Below are 12,695 nucleotides of genomic sequence, written 5' to 3' on the forward strand. Positions count from 1 at the left end.
TCTTAACACTCTCCTGATGATTCTCAAGAGTGGTAACCACTGCCTTAAGTGAAGCTCAAAAGCAGATGAGGCCCAACCTCACAACAACCCAGCCCTGGGGAGGGAGGCGCCTGGGTTGAGAAGGGCTCTCAGGGCCACTATTGCAATCTTAACATGCAGACAAATCACCTGGGGATCTTGCTAGAATGCAGGCTCTAATTCACTAGGCCTGGGATGGGGCCCAAAATTCTGCATTTCTAACCTTTCTGTGCTTCCAGGAGAGGATCGCCAAGTGTCACGGCACCCAGTGTGGCTTCTGCACACCTGGGATGGTGATGTCCATCTACACGCTGCTCAGGAACCACCCAGAGCCCACTCTGGATCAGTTAACTGATGCCCTTGGTGGTAGGTTACATGTGCATGCTTTTATTTTTTAATTTTTATTTATTTATTTTTTGAGACAGAGTCTCACTCTGCTGCTTGGGCTGGAGTGCAGTGGCGCTATCTTGGCTCCACTGCAAACTCTGCCTCCCAGGTTCAAGCGATTCTTGTGCCTCAGCCTCCCCTCGTGCTTTTATTTTTAAACGATGATGATAATGATAACAACAGCTAATACTGGATACCTTTCATGTGCCATACACTGTATTAAATACTATTTGAAGATTATCTCATTTGATCCTCACAAAAAATTTATAAGATACTGTTATCTCCATTTCATAAATGGAGAAACTGAAGTTTAGGGAGAGTGATTTGTTCAAAGTTACACTCCCAATAAGTGGAAGAGTTGGTTTGTTCAAATCAGGATTCAAACCAGACCCACACATTACATTTGGCTGATGTATTTCTGAAGTCTTTTTTGTTTTTATAATCATTAAAAAGCCAGTTATTCATCCGCCCTTGGGAAGAGTCTTGTTATCTCAACATGCTGCTACCTCACCACTCTCCCTACTGGGTGGGTGGGTGCTTTCAGGACCATATTCAGCATCAGGGGGCTGCGATGGATACAGCATAAAGTCAGAGACTGAGATCTTATGGTGATACTTGATACTTATTGCAAAGAACTATCTCTATCCACCCTAGAGCGTTTTTGTCAAGTTCAGGAGCTCAGTGTATATGTGGCGGGGGGATATCCTCATCAACAGATCTAAACAAGTTTTTTAAGTGATATCCTCTCAAGTCCTATTTCTGGTGAAGTTCTCCATGGCTCCATTTGTCTTTGTCTCAGGCCTCCCAAAGACCTCATTTCTCTGCTAGAGAACATGAGCCTAAAGCTCATATGTACACTTACTCTGCAATGATGTTCCAGGGAAAACCAGAACAAATGGACATAGAAAGGAGACACATCGCTCATAAACTGTCTTCTGCCTGATTTCCTTTAGATCTTATCATGAGTTTGATTTCCTGGCTGTTTATGATATAAACAAGTGATAAGGGGTTCTCAGATTTCAGGGTACTTAGGTCATACGTGGGAATCTGTGGGTAATGAAGATTCCTGGGACCCACCCCTAGAGAGTTTGACTCAGTAATATTGTTTTTTAAATAAGACTTCAGATTTAGGGGTGGAGGAGGAACACCGGACCACACTGTGAGAGAAATGCTGGCCTAATGATTTGTTGTAAGTAAATAAAGTGCCCGACTGCTTTCACTGTTTAATAACTACCTTTGCTGCCGTATAATAACTTTGATCTTTCTGTCAGCTGAAGCTTAGAGTCCTTTTTTTTTTTGTCACAGTAAGTGTTAAGAATGAGGGTTTTTTTTCCTTAGAAAAAGGAGTATAGCTTGCCATTTACAATAACATGAATGAACCTGGAGGACATTATGCTGAGTAAAAGAAGCCAGGCACAGAAGAACAAATACTACATGATCCCACTTATATGAGGAATCTAAAGTAGTCAAACTCATAGAAGCAGAGAATAGAATGGTGATTACCAGGGCCTGGGGAACGGGAAAACAAAGATGTATTAGTCAAACGTAAAAAGTTTCAATTATGCAAAATGAGTAAGTCCTAGAGATACTGTATAGCATAATGCTTATAGTTAACACTGTATTGTATACTCAAACATTTGCTAAAAGGGCAGATGTTATAGTAATCACAAAATAAATGAATAAATAAATAAATGATGGGAGGGAACTTAGAGGTAATAGATATGTTTATAACATTGACTGTGGTGATGGTTACATGGGTGTAAGACTTATCTCCAAATTTACCAAGTTGTACAACTTTTTGTATGTCAATAACAGCTCAATAAAATGGATTTTACTTTAAAAAAAAAATTAGGTTGGCTGAGCACAGTGGCTCCCACCTGTAATCCCAACATTTTGGGAGGCTGAGGTGGGCGGATCATCTGAGGTCAGGAATTTTGAGACCAGCCTGGCCAACACGGTGAAACGCTGTCTGTACTAAAAATGCAAAAATTAGCCTGACCTGGTGGTGCACACCTGCAGTCCCAGCTACTCGGGAGGCTGAGGCAGGAGAATTGCTTGAACCCAGGAGGTGGAAGTTGCAGTCAGCTGAGACTGCCCCACTGCACCTGCAGCCTGGGCAACAAAATGAAACCCTGTCTCAAAAAAAAAAAAAATTGTTTTAAAAATAAGGCTTAGCTCTTGAATGTGACTGTAAAGCAAGTTTTTGGCTTGAAATTATTGTGTTGTTGAGCACCTGCCACAAGCAGAAGGCATAACAACTTTACAGGAGAAAGTACAAATACCTGAGCTTTTAAAATCCGCCTCAGGATTCTTATGAAATATCCCAAGTTGCTGTTGAAAAGATCTGACTTTGTAGATTAGGTGGACTAAAATGTCAAACAGATCTTTTCTCTATGATAGAGTCCTTATTTCCATCACACTCTTGGTAGACTGTGCCTCTATCTGGGTCACGTGGCTAACAGAGCTGGGTTTTTCTCCTTCAGGTAACCTGTGCCGTTGCACTGGATACAGGCCCATAATTGATGCATGCAAGACTTTCTGTAAAGTAAGTGGAAAGGACCACATGTTTGAGTATGTTTTCCCCAGTGAAACGAAATGGTTGGGGTTGTCAGTGATTAAGGGGGCAGCCGTCTTACTAATACATGGCTACTTCTTATCTCCAGGTTTTTAGCTGCTGTTTGTTATTTGATCTTGAGCAGGGCACTTAACCTCATTCATTGAGCTTGCCTTGGTGGTCACATAATGAACAACTGAGCATTTTGACACTGGCTGTGTGTCATTGCTTCCAAGAGGTCTTTCCTGACCTCTTTGCCTGGGTCAGGTACCCTGGCCTGGTGTTCCTATAGCCCTCTGAGAACATGTGATGGGCATACACATGTCCCGTCACAGCTTTGGTCACAATGTGGTGCAACTGATCATTTGCTATCCCATGTCTTCACCAGACTGTGGGCTGCTTCACAGTAGAGGCTGTATGTCTCCGGGTCCAGTCACCATATAATCATTGAGTAGCTACTCAATATTTGCTGAATGAATAAATGAACAAACAAAGTTGAAATGAAGGATATAAGATTGACCTCTGGAAGTTAAACAATGAATTCAGTATGTCATAGATAAGAACAGTGATGACAATAACAATACCTGTTAATATTTATTATTAATATTTAAAATACTAACAATATTAACAATTAATCATTATTAATATTTACTATTTAATGCTATGTGCCATGCTTAGTTATAAGATCTTTATGTCTTTTAACTTATTTAGTAATCACTGCTATTCAAAATTTCCTATAAGCTCAAGTTTTTCATTAATGTTGGTTTGGATATGTTAAAGTACAAATGGCTCTCTTTCATGGCATCTAACGATATTGATTCAGCATTATGTTTAAACTGGTAGTCACCTGCTTTATTTACTACTTAGTAGAATCAGCAATAAATTCCTAGTGATTTGTTTTTTGTCCACTAGACTTCGGGCTGCTGTCAAAGTAAAGAAAATGGGGTTTGCTGTTTGGATCAAGGAATCAATGGATTGCCAGAATTTGAGGAAGGAAGTAAGGTCAGTGAAATGTAAAGCTTTTATAAGGCTTTCTCAGGACATGAACAGGAGCCAACATACTCTTAGGAAGAACAAATGGCTACCCAAGCCTTGACTAATTTGAGGTATGTCAACATGTGCCCTCTCCCATTCTCACTCCATCTCTCTATAAAAAAAAATTATATCGTAGCAACTTTGTCCTCATTCCAGATATTATTCCCCATTAAATACTGTTATCTACAGGAGGGAAAACACATTGGTTCCTTAGTGTCTCTTAGCTTTTAAAAGCATTTTTTCAAGTTATTTTTCAAGGGCCAGAAGTAAAGTGGAGATGTCATGAAAATGAAAGAACAGGTAGAGCAAGTAGAGACAGGAGAGGTTCAGGGAGCCGTTCTTGTTCCAGCTGTGTTGCTGCTGCTGTCTCCTCTTCTACTGTCCCCAGACTCCAAAGAGAAGGTACAGGGAGTTGAGGCCTCCAGAGGCCCATTGGCATCAGCACTGAGTTGCTGCTGACGAGGTTTGTGTTAGAGCCCTTGTTTTGGAGCTCAGGGATTGTGGCTGGCCAGTGGACTTTTTTGTCGGTTTGCTGTATCTGACCATGTGTCTATATCTTTTGACCTTATTCCACAAAGGATTTTAAATTTGCTCGATAACAGTAATTTCTGATACATTCTCTTTTTAAGACAAGTCCAAAACTCTTCGCAGAAGAGGAGTTTCTGCCATTGGATCCAACCCAGGAACTGATATTTCCTCCGGAGCTAATGGTGAGTAAAGCAATGTTGAGCTCATCCTAGAAGAATTCATGGTGAAATATCAGGAAGGGTATTTGTTTAGGGGTTCTCTCAAAAGCTGACTGACAAATAGGTAAGGCCTCTCTGTCATCCTTATCTCAAGGTCTAAAGAGTATGGACTGCGGAAGAGGAGGAGGAATGGGGTGGGGTCACCATGGGGGACAGCTGAGTTGACTGTAAGAAGCAGCAGATAGCATCTATAAAATCGTGAAATCACAGTGTGTGTAGGTATAGACATGTTTCCTACTTTCACTTTTGCTGAAGTTTATTCCTCCATAGAATGATTTAACAAGATTCAGCATGTTACTATATTTGCTAACATTAAAATGACATTCTTTGAGACAAGAGCACCAAAAGGAGACAGACCAAGCAGTTCCCAGGAGTAAAGAACCATCGTTACTTTTATTCTGAATTCTAATTCCTTGTAAAGCTCTACTTTTAGGTCACTTTGTACTTTATTTTTTAGAAGATATGTATTTTCTCCTTCTGTTTCTACAATGCTAATGATTGAGTGGAAACAGGTGGAGATGGCATCATTGGGTACCTTGAATCCCTATTGCTTTTTCAATAGATAATGGCTGAGAAACAGTCGCAAAGGACCAGGGTGTTTGGCAGTGAGAGAATGATGTGGTTTTCCCCTGTGACCCTGAAGGAACTACTGGAATTTAAATTCAAGTATCCCCAGGCACCTGTTGTCATGGGAAACACCTCTGTGGGTATGTAGAACCCCAGGGATTTCTTACAGGGAAACTGAGGAAAAGGGCTTGGGATGGGGCCGGGGTGGGCTGGGGAAACTTCATATACATGTGTTCTCAGGAAAAGCAGTCTGAAATAGCATTTTTAATCATTTGAGCCAGACTTCCTGAGCATTGCTCAAGAGACTTTCCAACTATTATTAAGTAGACTCCTCTTGCCTCTTATTGGAGCAGTGTCAAGAGTTGCACCGAAGGGGCTTGCTCCATAGCAAACCAGCAGCGGCAGCTCCAGTGACAGCTGTCCTGTCTTTCCATTTGGGGACTAATCTGGGCCTCAAATTTCAAATTGCTGTTTGTTTCCTCTCTCAGGGTGTCTCAATAGGTATGTTTTACTTAAACAACCGCTACAGGGTCTTCCTGTTGCATCCAGTGTATGCTCAGCTTGAGGAGCTTAAAGTCTTCCCAGAGAGAATTTTGAGTATGCCATATGGCCCAAGTTTCAAGGTTGACAATTCCAGAGTCTTCCAAGTTTGATGAAAATCTATCCAGCCATTCTCTCTGTATGTGATTTGGCAATAAACAGATGAATAGAAAGATACATAATTTTTAGATATTTAAAGATATTAGTTTAATAATAATTTCAAATTTAAAAGGCAGTTAGTTCCTTTATTCTAGTCTTACTGATTTTTTTTTTTTGATTCTTTAGGGCCTGAAGTGAAATTTAAAGGCGTCTTTCACCCAGTTATAATTTCTCCTGATAGAATTGAAGAACTGAGTGTTGTAAACCATACATATAATGGTGAGTTCTCAAGTCCCTGTTTTCTTAGTTAAGATGCATTAATCAATTTATTTACCTTGCCCAGCAGACAAGCAGGAAAAGAATGATTCCTAATTATAATACACACAGAGATTCTCTTCTTATAAGAATGATATATTTTTTGGCCACATAAATGTCTTCTTTTGAGGAGTGTCTGTTCATATCCTTTGCCCACTTTTTGATGGGGTTGTTTTTTCCTTGTAAATTTATTTAAGTTTCTTGCAGATTCTGGATATTAGACCTTTGTCAATGGGTAGATTGCAAAATTTCTCTCGCATTCTGTAGGTTGCCTGTTCACTCTGATGCTAGTTTGTTTTGCTATGCATAAACTCTTTAGTTTAATTAGATCCCATTTGTCAATTTTGGCTTTTGCTGCAATTGCTTTTAGTGTTTTAGTCATGAAGTCTTTGCCCATGCCTATGTCCTGAATGGTATTGCCTAGGTTTTCTTTTAGGGTATTTATGGTTTTGGGTTTTACATTTAAGTCTTTAATCTATCTTGAGTTAATTTTTGTAAAAGGTGTAAGGAAGGGGTCCAGTTTCAGTTTTCTGCATATGGCTAGCCAGTTTTCCCAGCACCGTTTATTAAATAGGGAATTCTTTCCCCATTGCTTGTTTTTGTCAGGTTTGTCAAAGATCAGATGGTTGTGGATGTGTGGTTTTATTTCTAAGGTCTCTGTTCTGTTCCATTGGTCTATATATCTGTTTTGGTGCCAGTACCATGCTGTTTTGGTTACTGTAGTCTTGCAGTATAGTTTGATGTCAGATAGTGTGATGCCTCCAGCTTTGTTTTTTTTGCTTAGGATTGTCTTGGCTATACAGGCTCTTTTTGGTTCCATATGAAATTTAAAGTAGTTTTGTCTAATTCTGTGAAGAAAGTCAATGGTAGCTTGATGGGGATAGCATTGAATCTGTAAATTACTTTGGGCAGTATGGCCATTTTCACAGTATTGATTCTTCCTATCCATGAGCATGGTATGTTTCTCCATTTGTTTGCGTTCTCTTTTATTTCCTTAAGCAGTAGTTGGTAGTTCTTCCTGAAGAGGTCCTTAACATCCCTTGTAAATTGTATTCCTAGGTATTTTCTTCTCTTTGTAGCAATTGTGAATGGGAGTTCATTCATGATTTGGCTCTCTGCTTGTCTATTGTTGGTGTATTAGAATGCTTGTGATTTTTGCACATTGATTTTGTATCCTGAGACTGCTGAATTTGCATATCAGCTTAAGGAGTTTTTGGGCTGAGATGATGGGGTTTTCTAAATATACAATCATGTCATCTGCAAACAGAGGCAATTTGACTCCCTCTGTTCCTATTAGAATACCTTTATTTCTTTCTCTTGCCTGATTGCACTGGCCATAACTTCCAATACTACGTTGAATAGGAATGGTGAGAGAGGGCATCCTTATCTCGTGCCAGTTTTCAAAGGGAATCCTTCCAGCTTTTGCCCATTCAGTATGATATTGGCTATAGGTTTGTCACAAATAGCTCTTATTATTTTGAGATATGGTCCATCAATACCGAGTTTATTGAAAGTTTTTAACATGAGGAGATATTGAATTTTATCAAAGGCCTTTTCTGCATCTATTGAGATAATCATGTGGTTTTTGTCACTGGTTCTGTTTATGTGGGGGATTACATTTATCGATTTGCATATGTTGAACCAGCCTTGCATCCCTGGGATGAAACCAACTTGATCATGGTGGATAAGCTTTTTGATGTGCTGCTCATCATCACTGATCATTAGGGAAATGCAAATCAAAACCACACTGAGATACCATCTCATGCCAGTCAGAATGGTGATTATTAAAAAGTCAGGAAACAATAAATGCTGGCAAGGCTGTGGAGAAATAGTAATGCTTTTACAATGTTGGTAGGGTTGTAAATTAGTTCAACCATTGTGGAAGACAGTGTGGTGATTCTTCAGGGATCTAGAACCAGAAATACCATTTGACCCAGTAATCCCATTACTGAGTATATACCCAAAGGATTATAAATCATTCCACTATAAAGACACATGCACACTTATGTATATTGCAGCACTATTTACAATAGCAAAAACTTGGAACCAACCCAAATGCACATCAATGATAGACTGGATAAAGAAACTGTGGCAGATACATGCCATGGAATACTATGCAGCCATAAAAAAATGAGATCATGTCCTTTGCAGGGACATGGATGAAGCTGGAAGCCATCATTCTCAGCAAACTAACACAGGAACAGAAAACCAAAGACCACATGTTCTTACTCATAAGTGGGAGTTGAACAATGAGAACACATGGACACAGGGAGGGGAACAACACATACCAGGGCCTGTTGGCGGGTGGGGAGCAAGGGAAGGGAGAGCATTAGGACAAATATCTAATGCATGCAAGCTTTAAAACCTAGATGACAGGTTGATAGGTGCAGCAAACCACCATAGCACATGTATACCTATGTAACAAACCTGCACATTCTGCACATGTATCCTAGAACTTAAAGTAAAATAAAAGAAAAAGAAAAGGGGGACAGAAAGCATAAAAAAAAAAGAATGATAACATTCTGGAGGAAGGCTGAGGGAAGAATTCTCTAAAGTTAATCTAAATACTAATTGTCTGAATAGTTCAGTTTTTACTGAAGAACTTCTTCTGTCTGCAATATCAGAGAAATGTAACAACTATTCAATGAAGGATACAGTGCTAAGTGCTGGACAGAAGATAAAGATGAATATAACACAGTCTTTGCTCTTTAAAACCACAGTAGCAAGTTTATGTATTAAACAACTTACAGATGGTTTTTCTACTCCTGTAGAGGAAATTGATTTAATGGCAATGATAAGAAACAATAGAAGTGTGGGTTTGGAGTACAGCCTCTGAAATCTAACTCTTGACAATGGCATATATTAGCTGTCAGATCTTAGGCAAGTTGCTTAACTCTCAGCTTCTTCATCTGTGAAATGGGGCTATTAGTATCTCATAGGTATGTTCAGATTTAAGGAGATTATCTAAAGCATTCAACATAACACTCGATAGAGTGAGTGTTCAAAGAATTCAGCCTTCATTACCTCCATCACCACCACTTGCATCACTGCCACCGCCTGTACCATTACCCCCATCTTCATCACCACCACCACACCACCCCCTTACTGCTATCCCTACCACCATTGCCTCACCACCACCTTCATTACTACCATTACCTTCATCACCATCACCACCATCACTGCCCATCACCACCATCACCAATAAGCAGGGCAGCATGTATCCAGTATAAAGATTCTATGTCTGTAGCTTTGGTCTAATGTACATTTTCAGGTCAGCAGTGATCACACTGTGTTATTTACAAATGACTTCATTTCAGGACTCACCCTTGGTGCTGGTCTCAGCCTAGCCCAGGTGAAGGACATTTTGGCTGATGTAGTCCAGAAGCTTCCAGAGGAGAAGACACAGATGTACCGTGCTCTCCTGAAGCATTTGGGAACTCTGGCTGGGTCCCAGATCAGGAACATGGCTGTATGTATCTGATGACAGTAAACTCTGGTATGCATCCCTTGGGTGACTCTCCCTGATGAATCATGACATTTTCATTCTTTTGGAACAGACAAAAAAAATAGTTCTCCAAAGCCTTGCTTAATCCTTATTTTAGCACTTGCTTTTTTATGATTACATAACTGAAATGAAAATAACTCATTATTTTAAAAAGTCTTTAGGGGGACACATCATTAGCAGGCATCCAGATTCAGATCTGAATCCCATCCTGGCTGTGGGTAACTGTACCCTCAACTTGCTATCAAAAGGTAAGTGACAGCCCCTACTTGGAGATTATTAAGCTGTTTCTCTACCCCTTTTTCTCTCTGGGGAGGCAGGAAGTCCCGTCTTGAAAATGACTTTTCCCTATAATATCAATAAATTTCTCTGCTTTTCTGGATACCAGAAATTTTGTGAGTCTTGTCTTAATAGCACAGGCTTTCTTCCCCTGTGTCTTTCTGTTTTTTTTTTTTTTTTTTTTCCTCATACTGGTCACCCTACACTGGACATGTTTGTGTTGGTTAATGGCCGGATGTGATCTGATTATTGCTGGGAACTACATGCTATTGGGTCCCTTTGTTGAAGACATTCTCCAGGTGGTACAGGAGTGTTGTGGCACCCATGTCGTGCTTTGAGCTCATACTTAATTTATCATTGTTGGAAACATACAGGTCTTTTTCAGGTGAAAAATGATTGGGCCTCATTCTGTATTTATTTGCTTGATTTTTGTTATTAAAACTAAGTCTGTAACATCTAATTTATTGCTTCTTCCAACTTGCTTGAAAATTATTAGGACGTTCTAATTGGTCCTCTGTAAATTTGTGGGTTTTTCTTTTCCTTAAAAAATATGGACTCGTTTTCTATTGTCTGCATTGTTAAATGCTTACTCTTCATATCATTTAAACCACAAAACTATCTTTTTTTTTTTTTTTTTGAAATGGAGTCTTGCTCTGTCACCCAGTCTGGAGTGCAGTGGCACGATCTCAGCTTACTGCAACCTCCACCTCCTGGGTTCAAGCGATTCTCCTGCCTCAGCCTTCTGAGTAGCTGGGACTACAGGCACATGCCACCATGCCCAGCTAATTTTTGTATTTTTAATAGAGATGTGGTTTCACTATGTTGGCCAGGCTGGTCTCGAACTCCTGACCTCGAGTGATCCACCCACCTCTGCCTCCCAAAGTGTTGGGATTACAGGCATGAGCCACAGTGCTTGGTCACAAAACTATCTTAAAGAGGAAGATTTGCATTCAGGGTTTTCAATTTGAGTAACATCCCCTTAAAAGTTATACTATGAGAAACAGGTTTTGTGATGTGAATATAGACATCAAAAGCTTCTTAGCTTTCATTATTTTGTTATAGTTTTAAACTGTTCCTCTTCCTTATATATTGATTAAAGGACTAAAATCCTTCAGGTGTTGGAATAAGATATAAAAAAGTAAGATAACACCTCACTAGTATACAAATTTATTAAAGATAATTTCTCATTCGTGACTGTATCTAGTGGGGTTCCTGGTTATAAACAATAAATATTTGTTGGCTGACTTGATCAGAATATCAAAAGAGATATTAATATTTGCTCCCTACTTGTAAAACCTTAAGTGAATTGTGTTGTCAGGAAGAGGACTGCTAAGGTTCTATTCTACCTGAAACTCTGGGCTACTCAGTGAGATCTTTTCATCTATTTTTTAATTTATTTTTTATTTTTAAAAAAATTTTTTAGATGGAGTGTCACTTTGTCATCCAGGCTGGAGTGCAGTGGTATGATCTCAGCTCACTGCAACCTCTCCCTCCCGGGTTCAAATGATTTTCCTGCCTCAGCTTCCTGAGTAGCTGGGACTACAGGTGCACACAACCATGCCCAGCTAATTTTTTTGTATTTTTAGCGAAGAAGGGGTTTCACCATGTTGGCCAGGCTGGTCTCAAACTCCTGACCTCAAATGATCCACCTGCCTTGGCCTCCCAAAACGCTAGGATTACAGGTGTCAACCACCGCGCCCAGCCAATGTTTTTATCGATGAGAAAGCAAGGAAAACAAAAAGAGATGGGGCCTAGACTGGAAGAAACATTGCAAGATGCATTATAGGGTAAAAGATTTGCTAAGCATAGGAAGAGCACCTGTTTCCCTGAACAACCAGTTTCCTCAGGTATTTGGTGGAATTACTTCCCAAGTTTTGGAAGTTTATTTAATAGACCAAACAGATGCCAGGGAAAGTGTCATTTCTTTCCACAGAAGGAAAACGACAGATTCCTTTAAACGAGCAGTTCCTCAGCAAGTGCCCTAATGCAGATCTTAAGCCTCAAGAAATCTTGGTCTCAGTGAACATCCCCTACTCAAGGAAGGTGAGAACATCCCACTGTCAATTTCCCAATTCCACTTGTGATGCTATGGCTTGTTTATTCCAGCATATGGTGGAATAAGAAAAAGGGTTAAGTGTTTATGGGGAAGATAAAGGCTCAACTTCAGGAAGTGGTATGAGGTCATTATTTTAAGACTTGTGAATAGTTGCCTTTTCCTTGTATTACGCATGCCCCATCATTCCTCGAATTAGGAGATTTTTTTTTTTTCGAGACCGAGTCTCGCTCTTTTGCCCACACTGGAGTGCAGTGGCATGATCTTGGCTCACTGCAACCTCTGCCTCCCCGGTTCAAGCGATCCTCCTGCCTCAGCCTCCCGAGTAGCTGGGATTACAGGTGCGCACCACCATTCCCAGCTAATTTTTGTATTTTTAGTAGAGATGGGGTTTTGCCTGACCTCAGGTGATTCACCCGCCTTGGCCTCCCAAAGTGCTGGGATTGCAGGTGTGAGCCACCACTCCCGGCCTTATCTCTGCCATTCTTGCTCTTTCTCCCCCTACCTCAAGCTCTAAAGTAACTTTCTAACAGGTTTTTGTCCCATAAGCCTTTCTCCCTAAATATGACATGAAGAGTATGCCTTTACCTATATCTTGGG

At 40.1% G+C, this 12,695-nt stretch overlaps 1 protein-coding gene across 2 annotated transcripts in view; it reads left to right on the forward strand.

Moving 5' to 3' along the window:
* The window catches only part of LOC129488250 (aldehyde oxidase), an 84,311-nt gene that overhangs the window by 13,405 nt on the left and 58,211 nt on the right, over positions 1-12,695 (forward strand). For both annotated transcript variants that reach the window (XM_055290143.2, XM_063644886.1), the window contains exons 5-13: positions 258-384; positions 2,889-2,950; positions 3,872-3,961; positions 4,624-4,704; positions 5,303-5,447; positions 6,133-6,225; positions 9,579-9,730; positions 9,921-10,014; positions 11,976-12,085. In XM_055290143.2, coding sequence (XP_055146118.1) covers positions 258-384; positions 2,889-2,950; positions 3,872-3,961; positions 4,624-4,704; positions 5,303-5,447; positions 6,133-6,225; positions 9,579-9,730; positions 9,921-10,014; positions 11,976-12,085 — 954 coding nt within the window. The remainder of the gene's footprint in view (positions 1-257; positions 385-2,888; positions 2,951-3,871; positions 3,962-4,623; positions 4,705-5,302; positions 5,448-6,132; positions 6,226-9,578; positions 9,731-9,920; positions 10,015-11,975; positions 12,086-12,695) is intronic.

Source organism: Symphalangus syndactylus, chromosome 8 (assembly GCF_028878055.3).
Source record: "Symphalangus syndactylus isolate Jambi chromosome 8, NHGRI_mSymSyn1-v2.1_pri, whole genome shotgun sequence".
Classification (NCBI taxonomy): Eukaryota; Metazoa; Chordata; class Mammalia; order Primates; family Hylobatidae; genus Symphalangus; species Symphalangus syndactylus.